Source organism: Cyprinodon tularosa, unplaced genomic scaffold, assembly GCF_016077235.1.
Source record: "Cyprinodon tularosa strain WSP-4 unplaced genomic scaffold, ASM1607723v1 ctg1086, whole genome shotgun sequence".
NCBI classification, from domain to species: Eukaryota; Metazoa; Chordata; class Actinopteri; order Cyprinodontiformes; family Cyprinodontidae; genus Cyprinodon; species Cyprinodon tularosa.
In genome coordinates this window covers 49,938-69,065 of record NW_024037878.1, presented here as the reverse complement: position 1 = coordinate 69,065, position 19,128 = coordinate 49,938, and the positions used below count along the sequence as shown (strand labels likewise).

Here is a 19,128-nt window from a genome sequence, read left to right as displayed (position 1 = left end):
ATCTCAGAATTCTCAGATTCCTTTGATGTCAGATGTTAGTATTTCCTTTGATGATTCCGACTATGATGATGTTTCCATTTTTAAAAATTCTATGATTATGCATCTAATCACATCTAATCATTTTTTACACGATTTTTCTATTATTTCTTTTTATTAAGGATTTAATGTTTTAAATGTTGGATTTTCCTTTAATGATGTTTTGTAGGAATGTAAAGCCATCAAAGACGGATGACGCTGAGAAAATGTCTTCCTCTAAAATGAATAAAAAAGAAAATATATTTTTTTCTTTTGGAAATAAAATCATATGTAACAAATGTTTAACCTAATATGATGATTTTGCCAACTTTTTTATTTTTAAGTTTTAAAGCTACAGTGTGTAACTTTTAGCGACATCTAGCGGTCAGACTGCAGACTGCAGCAACATGAACATCTCCCCCCCACCGCTTCTCCCCCCCAACAGTACGGCGAGCGTTACGGGACAAAATGTCTTCCACGACGTCCGCATCACCTACCTTCTCAAGTGATGAGGTTTGTTTACATAGATAATTTTACAGATAGTATTTCATTAGTCTGAGTAGGGTGTAGATTTCATGTAGACTTAAGATAATAAATATACCCATTATTTTTTCTACATCGTTGTGACGTTTTGGCGATCTCGCAATCGCTAGTTTGTTGGCTCTGCGCTGCCGTAGCGCAAAGATGTCTGCCTCCATGGCTGCGAGACCCGCTCCTATGTAATTATAAATAACGAATTCTAAGGCAACGCAAATATTAAGGTTAAGAGGCTGAGCTCATAGATGATGATAAATAACATAGTTATGTATAATATATTACATTTCTGACTGTATATCCCTGTAATTATTACACACTGTAGCTTTAAAGTGTTCTTATTGTTGATTATTTCTCATTCAACTTAATCAGAGATTAATTTGTTGTTTGATGGTTTAATCATTTACTGTCTTTTATTAATCCACCGGATTAATTGCAGGTTTGTGTTTTTAGCCGTATTTTTAATTTATCATCTTTCCTTTTTATCTTAATGATTACTTACATTTTTGATCTTAATATTCTCTCTCGAGTTTTCATTTTTTATTATGAAAAAAATAAAACAAACAAGTACATTAAAAGAAATAAACGAAAGACGCAGATAAAAGGACCAGAAAGTGCAAGCAAGCAGGGAGCAGAGAAAATAAATAATCGAAGGATGAAACCGAGGTCGAAAAATTCGGATTCCTGTCAACCTCTTAACATCCACCTCATGTTGAAGTAATCCTCGCCTATTTAGCAGATCTACATTTCTAATTTCATACGTTGATTTATGAGTCTGTATTTTGCATTTTCGTACTTATTATCACTCAGGCTGTTTCTTCTGCAAGTATTTAAGAGGAGGAGACAAAAAAATCCTTATTCCCATAAGAAGCCAGGTTCTTTCTTGAAGTTTATTACATTTCACTGTTTTTTCCAGAGTGTCTATCTCTGGCCACCTATCTTTCTTTTGGACAAAGAAGACAGATGGTTATAGAGGGGCGTGAAGGAAGCCATCTATGCTAAGACTGATTTTAACTTTTTAATTAGTCTTTAATTAGTTCTGATTAACTCCCAGACTTTAGAGCAGGTCTGGGAATCACCATAAATCCTGTTTATCTAACTGAACGGAATGGTTGAATACTTTTTTCACAGCCGTCTCATCTGGTGGATTCAGGGAAAAGCAAAGCTGCTGCTTTTATCTCAAGTCAACCAGGAGCTCCTAAAAATCTGCTTACACATCTACATTGTTTATATCTGGAAACTGAGGAGGAGAAAACTTTTAACTGGACAGTTTTAACCTCACAACTATTAACTATATATGTGTTTATAGATAGATTTGATTTGTTCATTGATCTAATCAGTAATAACCTGGAGTATCACAGTAAAGTCATGAGATGTTAGCACAGAGTAAAGACTGCTTCATTTCCAGCTTAACCAGTGTGAGGACTGCTGATTCACCTCTGGTTAGACTGGGAACATTTTAAAACTTTAGTGTTTAGTTAGGATGAGTCTCTGCTGCCCTCTGCAGGCTGATCTCAGAACAACAAACAGGAGGCTCCTTTTATGGCCAAAAAACTAATTGTTATGTTAACAGATGGGAAATAAAATGTTTTTAAATTATGTTTGATAAAAAAATTTTTAAGCCGTCTTGTTTTATTTACGCTAAAAAAAAGATTCAAGCCTTTGAGGGGAAAAAAATTCACACCATTCAACAAAACTAAAGGAGTTAGTTCCAGAATTAATAATTAATTGATATAACACAATATGTATGACTATTTTATGCATGATGTAATCTAACCTAAAATGCGAGTTCACTCTGAAGGCGTTTTGAGCGTCAAAAACAGAAATCTGCATCAAACTGGGATTCAGTTGCTTTGCTGCTCGGCGCTCAGCTTGTTTATCTGCTCTGTAATTTAATCTGAAATGATTCCATCCTGTTCAATAAATGATCAGTGTTTTTAATTCAGAGTAATTTCCATGTGAATGTGCTTTACTGGAGGCATCCATGTTTGTCAAAGAACACTACTGCCACCTACTGGTTAGTGACGTCACGGTGCGGTATCGGCTGTTGATCAAGTCCCAGTGCTGTATCTGGTGTTTGTCACAACGCGCTATTATCCAAGTCATCTTGAAAACATTCTTCTTCCAAATGTTGGCTACATATTACGTTTTTTTTCTCTGGCCAGAAGTTCGATGGCAAATCCTCCCTCTTCAAGTTGGCGATCCAACGACCAACCCGTCCGTGGAGGATCAGGAATCAGAAAGGTGGAATAACTCTTTTTTTTCACTTTTACCCGATGTATTCCAGCATCCAGCTGCCATGCACGTGGGCATTGTCAGTTTCACTATAGCTCTGGTGAATTTCAATGGTGAAGTCCTCTGGAAATCTTCAATAATTGTTGTTGATTGCAGATGTGTCTAGTAGTTCCCATTGATTTAGCTTGGAAAGCGGGGAGAATGGCGCTAGGCTTACCGCACCGTGACGTCACTGCTGGAAGATGGCAGGAGGGAGGGGCTACTATATTTGGGCAAATATGGCCGCTCCCAGACTCAGTGATCGCGATGAAAATTATCATTTTTATTTTTTTTACTGATTAACGCTAAATTCATGAAATCACCACGAACTTGTTAGTTTTAGGTTTAAATAAAGATCCATTGATTCTTCCTGCTGATCAAACTTTTCCTTTAAATAAAGAAATCTGCTCTTAAAGTAACAATTGAGTTGATAAAAACATTTCTTTACACAACTTAATTTATTGTAGGTACAAATATAGGTCAACAGAATTTAGAAAAAAAAACAACCCAAAAACCAGCATCTAATGCCACAGAAACAGGTGGGGGAGGAGGGTCCCCACATTTTCTACGATACAGTTTAGTCCATGGCTGGCTGTCAGAGGAGAGCTGGTCTGGTGGAGGAAGGTTGCTGCGCTCTTCATCCTGCAGTCCATGAAGATGGAGGCTGGGGCTCATGAACGGACCTCAGCGTGGCGTTTAGAGGACGGTGAAGGTCGCGCAGCTTTAACGGAGTAAAGGGCTCAGACTGGAGTGAACTCTGCGAGCTTTGATTCCTGGCTGGTCCCTTGGTTTGGGTTTTTAGAAGCTCTGCTTGGGTAAACTGGAGTCTGACAGATGTCTGTTAAATTTAAAACACAAAAGAGGGAAAAGTCAACTTTCTTGTTAGACTGAAATAAATACCTCATTTACTCTAGCCTTTAGAAACCGGTCCGATCATGGTAACCATGGTAACTGTTGAGAGTAAATGGAACTGGATCGTCCCAGAGACAACTGAAGCGCGTTGAATCTAGTACTAGTTCAACAGCAGAACTCGGCACGGTTCATCTGTGGCTAGCGTTAGCGGACCGCCTCGTCTCCTATTTACAGTCAGATGACTTATTTTGCAGGTTTTCCAGCGTGTTCGGCTTTGCAGTTCACAACACGAACTTCTTCTCAGCGTATTAACAATAACTGGCATTAAAAGCCTGTGGTGCGTCCTGTGATGATGCTGAAACCGAGGCTCTCATTAAACTTTGGGTGGAGGAAGCTATCCAGGCACATGGGAGCCACCATTTCTGTTTAGGTAATTCCTGCCTTGAGAGCTGTAGTCCCGTGGACCACCAAAAGGAGGCGAGGAACCGTGTTAGCATGATGTGTAAGAACTTCCAAAAAAGTTTAAAATCAATCCTCTGGACTTTGTTTCCAAGTTTGAAGACGTTTCTCTTCCATCCAGGAAGATTTTTAAATTGAAAATGTCAAAAAATAGCGTTTAGTTCCAGGTTTTATCCAGTGTCCTGCAATGCCCCATACCTGTCTATGTCTCTGAAAGGGGGGTCATTAGAGGGAATTGCTGGTCTGGCTGAAGAGGTGAGGTCTTCTGTTCTCCTGTAAAGGGGGTGGGGCTGCGATGATAGCGGGAAGGAATCAACTCTATCACTGCATTGGAGGTTTTTGAAAGCTGAGTCCTGGGTCGGTCTCCGTACATTGGTCAGGCGCGCTAACTGCTGCGTCACCTCCAAGCCCGATTTTTCTTTCTTAAAAGTTGTAGGGAAATCATATTTACATGTCAAATCATTCAGGCTTAAACATGTATATAAATGTTGTCTTTGTCAGACCATGTTGTCCCAAAAGTTAGAAATTTTCTATAAAAAAAAAAAATCCTGTCTTAAAATCTGTTTTTTTCCGTTATCTTCTGCAGGCCAGTTAGTTCTACGTCAGCCTGAACACCTAAATTCGGCCAATCATATATCAACGGTCATCTGTCAATCAAATGTTTTCGGTCATAGCATCTTGATTCATGTGTCGCAGCTAATATACGCAACGGTTGAAACCAGAATCCTTTCCTTTCCCATTGAGTTGCGTCCCAGTGTTCACGGGGATGGACGTCTGTGTCTTCGGCAGGCGTAGAGCTAACAGAACTGGCAGCGTTGCGAGGCAAGGGCTCAAACATGTACGGCTGGAAGCCTTCTACACCAAACCAAGCTTCTGCCGCACTGGCGTCCTCTTCCACAACATCTTCGTCCCCGCTTTCCTCCTCTAAATAAAAAATGGATGACGGAGGAGACTCATCCACGACCTCCGACACTAAACTCTCCTCCTCTTGCATGTTTCCTCTGTCCATAGCGTTCCTTGACAGCGTCGTTTCTAAGTCACCAATTTAGTGCTACTTGGTCCCAATGGAATTTCCCATTGGGAACCTGCTAGCACTAAGATGCTAACTGGTTAGCAAGATGCTTCCCACAAACCGGTTACAACCAAACTTGGTTACGAACTTTCCGCCACAACAATCCCGCCCCCTTGATAATCGACCAATCACATTCATTTTATTCACTCGTGTAAAGTCGGGCACCACTGGGAGAATTCACAAATGCAACGATAGGAAAAGCTGCTTCCCTACGACTTTAACATAGATGATATCTGATCCAAGCTCGGTCCAAAGTCGGCATGGATCGGTTTCAAAGGGCTAGAGCAGGGGTGGCAAACTGGTTCCAGAAAGAGCCGTGTGGCTGCAGGTTTTCTTTCCAACCAAGCAATGGCACACCAGACTCCATTCATCTCATCAAGTGAGTCCAATCTGAACATGATGACTTGATGAGATGTATGGAGTCTGGTGTGCCATTGCTTGGTTGGAAAGAAAACCTGCAGCCACACGGCTCTTTCTGGAACCAGTTTGCCACCCCTGGGCTAGAGGAAATGGGGCAATAATTACCACACTTTGCTAATTACCTGCGGAGAGATTCAAGAGTTTCGTTCTGCGCTTTGACTCTTTTCAACATGGAGTCCATTTTGTGAGGCTCTTCTCTCAGGAAGCGCACTGCCTCCACTTCCACCCTCAGCACTGAGACCATTTTGGCCCGCAGTACTGGGAACGCTCCTGGCAGACATTCAAAAAGGACAGATGGACACAAAAAAAAGACATTAAATATGAATTGGGGATAAAAACAGGACATATTATACTTGTCTTTTACTGTACAAAAAAGCTTAAAGTGTGATGTCTTTGTTGTAAATCCCAAACTCTGGTCTGTTGATCAGATGAAAACTAAGAAACCAACCAACCTCTGTGGACCGCCAGAGCATCTCCAAGCCTTCGGAGGCGAACCTCTCCCTCCTCCACATCTCTGAGAGTGAAGTATGGCTGAGTGACGACAGACGACAATCTTCGCAAACAATCCACATAGTCCTCCAGTTCACTGGGAGATAAAAAAAATGACACCAAACAGCTGAAGCAGGGAAACCAGAGTTGTAATGGCCTTTTCTGGACAGCAGATGGTGGCAGAGACAAGCTTTAGAGACCTTCACAGTCTTTTTAATGCTCTTTTTTTTAATCAAGTTTAAAATCGTAATGAAATGATCCTTTTTGTTTCCATATTGTTCTGACCTTAAGTTTCTATTAAACATGAAGCGACTGCCGAGTTCTGACATGATTTCTTTACAATTTAACAAGATAACCGACTCTCTATGAACTTGAAATTTAATGATTACTATTATTATGACCTCACTTGATAATTTAATTTTAAAAATTTTTTGTCGCTGTATTTATCTATCTTTTTAAAATATATTTACAATGCTACTGTCCTTTTAACTTGCATCGCACCGATACGGATACACTAAAATGCAGTACCAACCAATAGGGCGCGGATACCATTTTTAGAGCCAAAAGTGTTTTGATAAAAGTAGCGCAACACTACTTTTAACAAAACGTTTTTCTGTATGATGACATTTTCCCTCCTTTTTTAGAGTCTGTGCAGCTTAGAGAATATTTTGGACAGTTGTTATAAAGCCTAACTATAGTAATCACAGAAACTTGCTTTTCTCTAACTGGTAGCAGCTGATTATCATCCCAACAGCTGAGATAATACTTCTGTAACCCTAATGGGTTGAAAAGTATGGCATCATTTTTGGGCCATACTTGATGTCTAGTGTTTAAACACTCTCAGTGTGAGCGGCCATCTGCTGAGGCCCACTGGGGTTCAAGGAGACAGAAGCAGACATAGAAAAAGAAGCATAGATGCAAAAGGCAACTGTCAACCAGCTCCACAGGCGGCCCCGTCCAGGAAACACACAGCCAGGCAGACATTTTACTTCATGGTTCTGGCTGCATTTCTTGGGTCCACTAGAGGATGACCTCACATCACTCCTTCAGGCTGGGCCCGGCCGGGTCCCGCCCACCAGAGGCCTGCAGGTGAACCCTAACCCCATGCTCCAGGGTGGGGTCGTGACCTCATACAGGCCGACTTCACGTGTCACGGGGCTTTTTGAACCGCTCTTTGTCATTTGCCTTGGGAGATCCCACCAGGCACATTTACCCCCGACTACATAGTCTTTGGGATCATCCAGGCACTGAAATCCCTCCATCAGGTTAAGGTTTAGGTTGAAGGGGGGGATTTATTCTACTTAATAAAACGCTCCTCTATGTAGTTGCTTAAAGAGGATTGTAATGCAGAGTATTACTGACACACCAGACACAAACTAAACCTTACCTAATCTGTGTAAGAAGTCTCTCCTCAGTGGCGAGGTAACGGATCCTCTCCTCCTCCATCGCAGCTCTTTGTCTGTATGCAGCTTCCTCAGATTGGGCAAGTTTCTCACGTATCAGCATCACCAGCTCTGGGCCCGCCATACGCAGCATTGCACTCGCGCTCTCTAGATTTGATAGCTGGAAGATAAAGGAAAATTCTCTCTTTATTAGCTACTCAAAAACAAGCAGTTTATAGTTTGTTCAACTGGCTTTATATGTAACCTAAAGGCAATAATGACATTAAACGATAGCGATAATAGCATTTAATGATAAAGTTCATATTTTATAGGCTCTTTTCTTATTTTTATTTCTGGTCATTGGTCTGTGAATTTCCTTTTGCAGCCATTACAGCCGCAGATCCTTTAGAAAATCCACAGACTTTGAATCAGAATCAAGTTTATCGCCAAATAGATTTAGACTTACGTAGATTAAAGGTTGTTTTATGACCATAGTGACTGTAAATGTATTTTTATTTGTATTGTAATTTTGTGAAGCACTTTGTGACTGTCTGTGAAAGCTGCCACATAAATAAACATTAATTCCTTACTAACTTGTGCGAATTCTGAGCACACCTAAAGCCCCATGTGCCTAGGAAGGGGCGGGACCCAAAATGTGTCCCAAAGAAGTTCCTTCCCACTGTCGCTCCATTCAATTCTATTCAGTGTATTTCTATAGCTCCAATTCACATCATGTCATCTCAGGTCACTTTCCAGTTCACCAGATCATCCAGTCAGACTGATTCAAAGTTTTCTATCTAAGGAAAACCAGCTGATTGCATCGACTCATTGACTCTTCAGCAATCCCTCACACTAAGCATGCTTGTAGCGACAGTGGAGAGGAAAAACTCCCTTTGGCCATCTGCCTCTCACACATATATCACCATTTCATACTGTATATATAATTAGGGGGTCCCCTCTCCATCTTGCCATCAGTTTGGGGTCCTTGGCCTGGAAAACATTGAAGACTCCTGGCCCAAAGGATGTTTGGCCCATCTTCAGAGTTTAATGTTGTCTTTCTCAACTCTGTGTTATTCTGCTCTTCGTGGTCGGGACATTTTTTTTATGGTAAAAATAAATAACTTCATACGGCACTGTTTACCCTCCATAAACTGGTTATGCAAAGACAACGTTACAGACTGAGAACAAATACCAGCATGTGGGGATTTAAGTCAAAGTGGAAATAACTCACAGTACGTACTGAATGTGTGCCTTAAGGGGGGGGATTTACCATTAGGCAATACTAGGCAGCTGTTTAGGGCCCCAAGTTCCTGGGGGCCCCATAAAACTCTGTTTCCATGTATGGTTAATACAACTATTCCTTATTTGTGCACATTAATTATGTTTTTGATAAAAATCCTTTGGCTGAAATGCCCCCCCCCCCTTCAGTGTCCACCATATTGGATCAGTCCATTTGCTGCACATGTTCAGAAAGGTCCAAACAGACAGCAGCAAACCATTTGAAAACAAACCATGCAAAGAGCAGTGTTGCCAACTTAGCGCTTTAGTCGCTATATTTAGCCACTTTTCAGACCCCTCTAGCACTTTGATTTCTAAAAAGCTCCTAGCGCCAAATCTAGAGACTTTTTTTCTGCTACTGGAGACTTTGGAGACAACATCTAAAAGCAGCGAACTCTGCTCTCCAGAGCGAGTAGATTGGTAACCCCGCCTCCTGCTCTCCTCTATCTTGTCTGCTGTCATGATTCATGCAGCTATTATTTCATCCAAATGAAAAATGGAGAACAGATAAGCAGATCATGGCTTGTCTACAGTGAAAAGAAGGACTGGGTTATTTACTTTGGCCTTTTTGGAAACACAGGAAGGAGCAATCAGCTAAGTGAGCTTAGTGCTTGGAAAAAATCTTTCATTCCTTTAGAGACAGCATGAAAAGTCAGCTGAGTACAAAACATAGAGAGGAAAACAAGAAGAAAAGGGACAAGAAGAGAGGGACACAACCTAGAACAGATAATGGATGTCTATTCTATTAACATTTCTCTATCTGGAGAATGGGGCTGTTTGATGTCTTCTCCATTCAGAGGGGCCCCTGCCTGTCTTTGCCTAGGGCCCCACATTTCCTAAATCCGCCCCTGTGCAGCTTCGTACCTGCAGACGCCTGAGGCCGCTGAGTTGAAGTCGCAGCTCACAAATATTTCTCTTTACAGACATCAAGTTCTGTCGCAGTCTCCCATCAAAGGACGTGGCGTTACGGGTCAAAGAGGTCGAGCTGCATCTGTCGGGCAGTTTTGAGTCGGATGATGATTCTAGACGCCAAAAAAAATGTTTTAATTTTCAGCATATTGTGATTCAGTCCTCCTGAGGAAGAGGATGTGCTTAAAAACAGACTCTCACCAAGCTGATTGCTGAGCAGCTTTTCTTCTGCAATCTGACTACAAAACACATCAATATTAACTTAAATCTACTTTAGTTTTTCAATAGTGGTTCAATCCTACGGCAGCAGCGATTAGATTACAAACCTTATAGCTTCTTTTTGTCCGAGAGCGTCTGAATCGGCGGACAGAGCACGGTGCACCAGCCCTGCTAGAGCGGCTATCTGCTCCTCCAAGGCTGTCATCCTCTCACTGTGAAAACACATTCATTTCAAACTGGGAGTTGATTTTCTATTAAACACCTTCCTGTATTTAACCGAAGAAGGTTTTGGTTTAGGATTCAATGCAGCAATGTTTGACTTTTTCTTTGGTAATTGTCTTTATATTAGTTTGATTTTAACAGCAGGCTTGATTCTCAGTTAACTGTTTCTGCATAGAAGGAAAACAGCTGAGTCACATCGTGACTTGAACCATTCCTTCTTTAATTTCTATACAAATATATTTTCTTACTTCCTCCCATCGTCCAGATGCATAGATCTGTGGTTGTCATCATTCAACTACACTTACTGGCCACTTTATTAGGTACACCTGTCCAACTGCTCATTAACACTTAATTTCTAAGCAGCCAATCACATGGCGGCAACTCAGTGCATTTAGGCATGTAGAAAAGGTCAAGACAATCTCCTGCAGTTCAAAGCGAGCATCAGTATGGGGAAGAAAGGTGATTTGAGTGACTTTGAACGTGGCATGATTGTTGGTGCCAGAAGGGCTGGTCTGAGTATTTCAGAAACTGCTGATCTACTGGGATTTTCACGCACAACCATCTCTAGGGTTTACAGAGAATGGTCCGAAAAAGAAAAAACATCCAGTGAGCGGCAGTTCTGTGGGCGGAAATGCCTTGTTGATGCCAGAGGTCAGAGGAGAATGGCCAGACTGGTTGGAGCTGATAGAAGGGCAACAGTGACTCAAATAACCACCCGTTACAACCAAGGTGGGCAGAAGAGCATCTCTGAACGCACAGTACGTCGAACTTTGAGGCAGATGGGCTACAGCAGCAGAAGACCACACCGGGTGCCACTCCTTTCAGCTAAGAACAGGAAACTGAGGCTACAATTTGCACAAGCTCATGGAAATTGGACAATAGAAGATTGGAAAAACGTTGCCTGGTCTGATGAGTCTCGATTTCTGCTGCGACATTCGGATGGTAGGGTCAGAATTTGGCGTCTACAACATGAAAGCATGGATCCATCCTGCCTTGTATCAACGGTTCAGGCTGGTGGTGGTGGTGTCATGGTGTGGGGAATATTTTCTTGGCACTCTTTGGGCCCCTTGGTACCAATTGAGCATCGTTGCAACGCCACAGCCTACCTGAGTATTGTTGCTGACCATGTCCATCCCTTTATGACCACAATGTACCCAACTTCTGATGGCTACTTTCAGCAGGATAATGCGCCATGTCATAAAGCTGGAATCATCTCAGACTGGTTTCTTGAACATGACAATGAGTTCACTGTACTCAAATGGCCTCCACAGTCACCAGATCTCAATCCAATAGAGCATCTTTGGGATGTGGTGGAACGGGAGATTCGCATCATGGATGTGCAGCCGACAAATCTGCGGCAACTGTGTGATGCCATCATGTCAATATGGACCAAACTCCCTGAGGAATGCTTCCAGCACCTTGTTGAATCTATGCCACCCAGAATTGAGGTAGTTCTGAAGGCAAAAGGGGGTCCAACCCGTTACTAGCATGGGGTACCTAATAAAGTGGCCGGTGAGTGTATATTGCATGTTTGTGTACAGAGAGGGTCCACTGCGATTTGACTTGGTGTAGTTGTCTGCGTCCTCCAAGGACCTGGTTTTCTGGACTGGTTTTCTGGACTGGTTCCTTGAAGGTCACAGTCCAGGTAGACTTTTTAACCTAGCAGGTTAAAATGGCGAATAACTGCAAGTGTATCCCACAGCAGCTGTTGCCTCTCAGTTTAACTGCATTTCTTGCTTTTTATTGTATTCTAGTTATTTATTGTTTGCTGCTTGATGTAAATTCAAACCTTGGATGATCTGCCTTCAAGGCTTCATCTGTACAGATCGTCACAAACAGGCCAGTAAACCTAAAATGGTCATTTAAGGATGGTTGCCAGGTCAGATTCTGCATGTCTATAAGCAGCTCACCTCTGGCTGTTGCAGGTTGCCATGTTGGCCAGAAACGGTGCATCAGGTTGCCTCAGAGGACTGTCAAGAAACACCGATGAAGTGGAGGATGATGAGCCTCTTTGGTTAATTCCATCCACCGTGAGCCCGCTGCACCTACTGTTGAATTCTGGGAAGTGGTGAACAGGTGATGTTCTCTGCAGAGACACTTGATTTGCACCTGCAGTCACCTGTCCATTGAACATCGTGAGGTCATTCCCCCTGTGAGGGGAAAGAGGGGGGGTCCAGGACCTCCTGCTCCTCCACCTGAATCAGACAAAACATTCAAAGCAAAACAAATCAGTAAGCCTTAAAGTGGTTCAAAAAATCATCCAAGTCTCTACAATCCGGTCCTGGAAATCTCTCCAAGGAGGTTCCAGAAGCTCACTAATCATGATTCTACTGACCAAACATTAATGATAGGTGGGTCTTTGAATTTGCATTAGATGGTACTTAGGTAGATGGATATCCATGCTGCTTATGAACATAGATTAGTAGAATAGAAATAGAATTTCAGTCTGGATAGAAATTTCTCCCTGGGTCTGACTGTGCAACACTGTGGCTCTACGTTTCTTATACCTCAAACAAAATACTCAAAATGTCAGAAAAGGCTTTAGAGTAGAAAACATGCATGTTTAATAAACAAAAACAAAGCTTCATTCTTGGTCCACTCTATAAAACCTGGAATTTAAATCTATTTCAGACATTTTAAACTGAAAAAGCTTCCTGGATGGAAGAGAAACGTCTTTAAATTTGGAAACAAAGTCCAGTGGATTGTTTTTAACTGTTTATGACCTGGATGACTGAGAATCTTCACCAGCATATTGCTGGAGGACATAGGGACCCCTTTTTCATCATTCTGCTTCATTCTATCTCTATTCTCCCACTCTGCAGAATCTGTTAGTTCAATCTCTAACGTTCTGCTCTCTCTGCTTTTTCTCATAGTAGCTTCATCTGGTCTGTTCCTGTTTGGCTGTGACTCCATCCTGGAGAGAAATATCAGCTGTGCTGCTGCCATCAACACCTTTGTTTCTAGATGTTGGAGCTTGGCCTGTTTTCCAGTGTAGTCCTGTTTCTCTGACTGTGACTAACTGGATGTGCTCTCTTCATCCTCTGACATGGGAGCTGGCTCGGAGCTCGTCTGCCTGGCTGTGTGTTTCCTGGACGGGGCCGCCTGTGGAGCTGGTTGACAGTTGCCTTTTGTATCTATGCTTCTTTTTCTATGTCTGCTTCTGTCTCCTTGAACCCCAGTGGGCCTCAGCAGATGGCCGCTCACACTGAGCCTGGTTCTGCTGGAGGTTTCTTCCTGTTCAAAGGGAGTTTTTTCCTCTCCACTGTCGCTACAAGCATGCTTAGTGTGAGGGATTGCTGAAGAGTCAATGAGTCGATGCAATCAGCTGGTTTTCCTTAGATAGAAAACTTTGAATCAATCTGACTGGATGATCTGGTGAACTGGAAAGTGACCTGAGATGACATGATGGGAATTGGAGCTATAGAAATACACTGAATAGAAAATTCTATAGAAAATTAGCAATTACACAATGATGTTATTCTACTGTATCTATATCTATATGATATCTAGAATTTCTGAAGAAAGATTTCCCTGGAAGTGTAAAGAAAGAGTGAGTTTAGAGTCAGTCCACCTGTGAACAGAGTTGCCGTGGTGTTCCATGTGTTCCTCAAAGCCCATCAATGGTTTGATGGAGGCTCTGTACTGTTGCACCCCTCCAGGGATTCCAAGCACCCCCACATCAACCATTCCAGCAGTTAGCATCGGAGGACTGCTGCAGCAGGAGGAGATCCTGCGGTGACCTTCTCTCTCATTCAGAGAAGCAGAATGGTGGTACTGAGGGTGATACGATCCTCCATCCCTCAGCAGGCTTTGATTGTTGCCTCCATCTAAACATCCAAGGACACACAGAGGAGGAGAGATGTTATGTTTATATGGTTTACATGGATGTGAGTTACTTTTAATTTGAACTACCTGATTCTAAGGCCAGTTCTTAAACTCCTTATTTTTACTTTTTACCTATTTTATTGCCTTTGCATATAGATTTAATATGTCATTTATTTTTATAAATGGCTTCCGGTTCAGACCAACAGAGCGTCACTTAGAGCTACAAACTAGCGTCCTGCACGGTGTCTGGGACAGAGTCCGAGGTGAGCCAGGCGTGGTGGACGGCGCTACTAACCTGACTCCACCAGATGGATTTGCTCCGCATATCCATCTGAAAACCTTCCGTTGAAGTAATTTTGGGAAGGGGCGAAAATACTGGTTAGCTGATTGGCCTTGGTGATAGACGGGCGAAATAAACCAATCAGATCAAAGAAGCATATGACGTACTAACAGAGCGACGACGAAGAGGAGCCAATTGATAGATCAAACTCTTGGTGAAACCAGTCGGTAGAAGAGCAAAAACATCTTTTCCTCTGAGAAAAGCCTCCAGAGCAGTGTTTTGCTCTTCTTTCAGTGAAGAAATACTCTGTAATTCCCATAAAACTTGCTCGATAGCCACGCTAACGCTAGTGTCATCGGCTGAAGCCGCCATGTTCTTTAGACTGAACTGTCGCGCTTCTCGTTGCGTCACACCTCAACCCGCCTCAAAGCCAACGCTGATTGGACGTTCGTTTGGTGAACGGCTCCAAATTTTCTTTAACGGAGAGACTCCAGACTGATCTGCGAGTGAAACCTTGAAAGCTCGCGAGATCAGGATGGTCTCACGAGGCTACGGCGCTACAGCTAGAGTTTCTGCCATTAGGAACCAACAGGAACTGGTGAAGAATTGACCAATCAGAGGCCTCCTTTCTGCGGACACCTACAGTTTTGGAGAGGAGCACCAGAGTGTCTGCGGAGGGGGCGGGGCATATCTGCGTTAACTGCGACATACGACCGGGTTTCTGAACATAAACAGGGTTCAAGCTAATGCAGTTGGAGTGGTTAGCATCGTTAGCTCTAAGCTAACAGATTAACAGCTGTATTTTAGCCCAATTAAGGTTTGGCTCATTGCTTAAAAAATATACTGTAATCAGGATATTCTTGATTAAATTTATTTTTTAAGATGTACAGTTAATAAATAATAAAGTATAAATAAGTTTCAATCATGCTGTAACTCTATAATACCCAGATTTTGTTCATTTGTACCCACACCTGTCAAATAAAATGGGTTTACTTGTACTTATGTTTTATAGGGATACCTGCTGGATACCTGCGGCTGCAGGACTCTGATTTTGACCCATGATGTTCATGTGTGAAAGTTATGTATTGGACTAAGTGATTAAAATGCATGTGGACTGATTATTGATGGAGCTAATCCTGGACTAAAGGACCCTCCATCTTCTCACCAGGTTTGACGTCTCTTCTCTCTGCTATGGTGCTACTGCTGGAGAAAAAGGCCCCAGTTCGCCCTCTTCTTGGTTGGTACCGATGTGCTAAGGAGGCGGGGTTCACCATCCCCTTCGTTCCATGGGAGCCACCTCCACCATAAGTCAGTCTGGAATCAAAGGAGGGGATGGATGGGAAGACAGGGGGGGACGGTGATCCGTACCATCTGCTGCCGGAAGAATGCATGCTGGGAATCGGACTGTGATTGTTGTAAAACACCTCTTCAGACATCCTCTGAAAAACAAGGAAACAAATAAAACGAAATGAAACGAGAGCAAGAAAACAAAACCTAACAAAACAAATCCATTATTTGCCCATCTAGTCTACTTTTCTAAATTTAGACCCGGAACGTGAACTTTTTTTGTTTTTCCAGTTGCACAAAAATTCACTGAGGCTTTTCAAAAAAGTAAAAATCAATTCACTGGACTTTGTTTCCAAGTCTGAAGACGTTTCTCTTCCATCCAGGAAACTTTTTCAATTCAAAATGTCAGAAATAGCGTTTAGTTCCAGGTTTTATCCAGTAACTATGAGGCATAGACAGGTATGGGGCATTGCAGGCTAACAAAGAAGCCAAACGGCCCCCATTCCAAAGGGGGGGACCCGTTCATCCGTTTCTATTTGCATGTTTTCTAAACTAAAACCAGGACTAAACTTGTGCAAACTTTAAAAATGAAGCAGCAGATGCATTTTTGCTGCTTCTGCTGCGTGCGGTCTGAACGTAGCACCCTTGCCTCTGACTCGTCTTTCCTGGCTTGTTTTGACAGCTGCACCAACATTTGCGTGACATTCAGTTGTAATGAACATCTATTCAGTATTAAAGCATTCCCTTTACCTCCTTAGGTTAGTTGTAGCAAACAAGGACAATCGGGGGAGGATGGATTCATGTGTGCAGCTAACATAGGATCAGATCCAGGATGGTCTGGATGCAGGGGGGGTGAAAAGCCTTGTTAGAGCTGTGGGACATGCAAAGTTCTATCATGTTATTGCTCTGAGCAGGAAATGTTTCCCACCAAGAATATTAGCTCCTTAAATTGAGTGTTTGTGTTCAGCTGCTGACCAATAGGGGCGCCTCCATTCTGTTATAACCCCTTGAACCCTACGGACCCACCGGCGGGTCCAGCTGCTACATGACCTCGTAATTTTACCGAACCCCCAGTATTGATGTAAAAAACACATTTGGCACAGTTTGGTGACATTTCTGGATAAATGTGCCAAAATAGCCTCTCCGCCTAAGAAATTTCTCACTAATACCATTCTAAAATAAATATGATTCATCTGATTGAGTCCAAATTTGGTATATTTTTACACAACATTCAGATTTAAAAGTCTGTACTACTTTTTGTGCTATAAATAATATTTTGGTAGTGTTTTGCAATGTTTATTTCAAAGAAAATTTTGGCGAGGTTCAAAAAATGCAAAATATTTTGTATTTTGTCCCTAATATTTCAGGCAGGGTCAAAGCTACAATGGTGCTGACACCAGAAAACCATTCTATGACATTTTACCTTTACAGACGTACCAAAAGTTTCTTCTTAAATCTAATAGCTGTGAGGCTATAAGTGATTTACTTTTGTGTGTTTTTGTCAGGCAGAAATTTATTTATAACCCCTTAGGGTGTAAGAGGATAAGCTTACTAATTGCATCTACTGATTGACTTGACAGACGTGCTCCTCCTGGATGGACTTGCATTCTGTCGTTGACTCTTCAGCAATCCCTCACCAAGCATGTTTGTAGCGACAGTGGAGAGGAAAAACTCCCTTTTACAGGTGCTGGTCATAAAATTAGAATATCATGAAAAAGTAGATTGATTTCAGTAATTCCATTTAAAAAGTGAAACTTGTATATTATATTCATACATTACATACAAACTCATATATTTCAGATGTTTATTTTGTTTAATTTTGATGATTACAAATGACAACAAATGAAAATCTCAAATTCATCATATCAGAAAATTAGAATGTTGTGAAAAGGTTCAAAATTGATGGCCCCTGGTGCCACACTCTAATCAGCTAATTAACTCAAACCACCTGCAAAAGCCTTTAAATGGTCTTTCAGTCTAGTTCTATAGGCTACACAATCATGGGGAAGACTGCTGACTTGACAGTTGTCCAAAAGACGACCATCGACACCTTGCACAAGGAGGGCAAGACACAAAAGGTCATCGCTAAAGAGGCTGGCTGTTCACAGAGCTCAGTGTCCAAGCACATTAATAGAGAGGCGAAGGGAAGGAAAAGATGTGGTCGAAAAAAGTGTACAAGCAAGAGAGATAACCGCACCCTGGAGAGGATTGTGAAACAAAACCCCTTCAAAAATGTGGGGGGAGATTCACAAAGAGTGGACTGCAGCTGGAGTGAGTGCTTCAAGAACCACCACACACAGACGTATGAAAGACATGGGTTTCTGCTGTCGCATTCCTTGTGTCAAGCCACTCTTGAACCACAGACAGCGTCAGAAGCGTCTTGCCTGGGCTAAAGAGAAACAGGACTGGACTGCTGGTGAGTGGTCCAAAGTCATGTTCTCTGATGAAAGTAAATTTTGCATTTCCTTTGGAAATCAAGGTCCCAGAGTCTGGAGGAAAAGAAGAGAGGCACTTCATCCACGTTGCTTGAAGTCCAGTGTAAAGTTTCCACAGTCAGTGATGGTTTGGGGTGCCATGTCATCTGCTGGTGTTGGTCCATTGTGTTTTCTGAGGTCCAGGGTCAACGCAGCCACATACCAGGAAGTTTTAGAGCACTTCATGCTTCCTGCAGCTGACCAACTTTTTGGAGATGCAGATTTCATTTTCCAACAGGACTTGGCACCTGAACACAGTGCCAAAGCTACCAGTACCTGGTTGAAGGACCATGGTATCCCTGTTCTTAATTGGCCAGCAAACTCTCCTGACCTTAACCCCATAGAAAATCTATGGGGTATTGTGAAGAAGAAGATGCAATACACCAGACCCAACAATTCAGAAGAGCTAAAAGCCACTATTAGAGCAACCTGGGCTATCATAACACCTGAGCAGTGCCACAGACTGATCGACTCCATGCCACGCCGCATTGCTGCAGTAATACAGGCCAAAGGAGGCCCAACTAAATACTGAGTGCTGTACATGCTCATACTTTTCATGTTCATACTTTTCAGTTGGCCAACATTTCTATAAATCCTTTGTTTTTATTGGTCTTCAGTAATATTCTAATTTTCTGATATGATGAATTTGAGATTTTCATTTGTTGTCATTTGTAATCATCAAAATTAAACAAAATAAACATCTGAAATATATGAGTTTGTATGTAATGTATGAATATAATATACAAGTTTCACTTTTTAAATGGAATTACTGAAATCAATCTACTTTTTCATGATATTCTAATTTTATGACCAGCACCTGTAAAGGAAAAGTCGCTCTTATTCAGAATTTCAACTTCTTAAAGTCCTTTAAATCTGAAATTATTCCATCCTGTTCAATAAATGATCAGTGTTTTTAAGGGCTTTACCGTATTAACAGGAGAAGAGGGGCAGGTGAAGTTAGACACATGTGGTAATTTATAAAAGTTTTAAATCAGGTTGGGTCCGGATCCAGACCGCTGTGACCTCTGGTTTAGAGTTTTCTCATCAGTTCAGCAGTGTGATGGCGGTGGGGAAGAAGCTGCTGCAGAACCTGCTGGTCCTGCATTGAATGCTGGGAAGCCTCTTCCCAGAGGGCAG

The 19,128-nt window shown here is 42.1% G+C and overlaps 1 protein-coding gene across 1 annotated transcript in view; it reads right to left on the bottom strand.

Moving 5' to 3' along the window:
* Positions 1–3,621: 3,621 nt before the first annotated feature.
* Positions 3,622–19,128, bottom strand: part of LOC119788056 (sickle tail protein homolog) — a 46,115-nt gene continuing 30,608 nt past the window's right edge. Inside the window, exons 6-15 of the mRNA XM_038292184.1 lie at positions 15,396–15,669; positions 13,697–13,952; positions 12,036–12,320; positions 10,011–10,115; positions 9,886–9,923; positions 9,640–9,797; positions 7,503–7,678; positions 6,079–6,212; positions 5,749–5,896; positions 3,622–3,661 (exon numbers count right to left, since the gene is read on the bottom strand). Coding sequence (XP_038148112.1) covers positions 3,622–3,661; positions 5,749–5,896; positions 6,079–6,212; positions 7,503–7,678; positions 9,640–9,797; positions 9,886–9,923; positions 10,011–10,115; positions 12,036–12,320; positions 13,697–13,952; positions 15,396–15,669 — 1,614 coding nt within the window. The remainder of the gene's footprint in view (positions 3,662–5,748; positions 5,897–6,078; positions 6,213–7,502; positions 7,679–9,639; positions 9,798–9,885; positions 9,924–10,010; positions 10,116–12,035; positions 12,321–13,696; positions 13,953–15,395; positions 15,670–19,128) is intronic.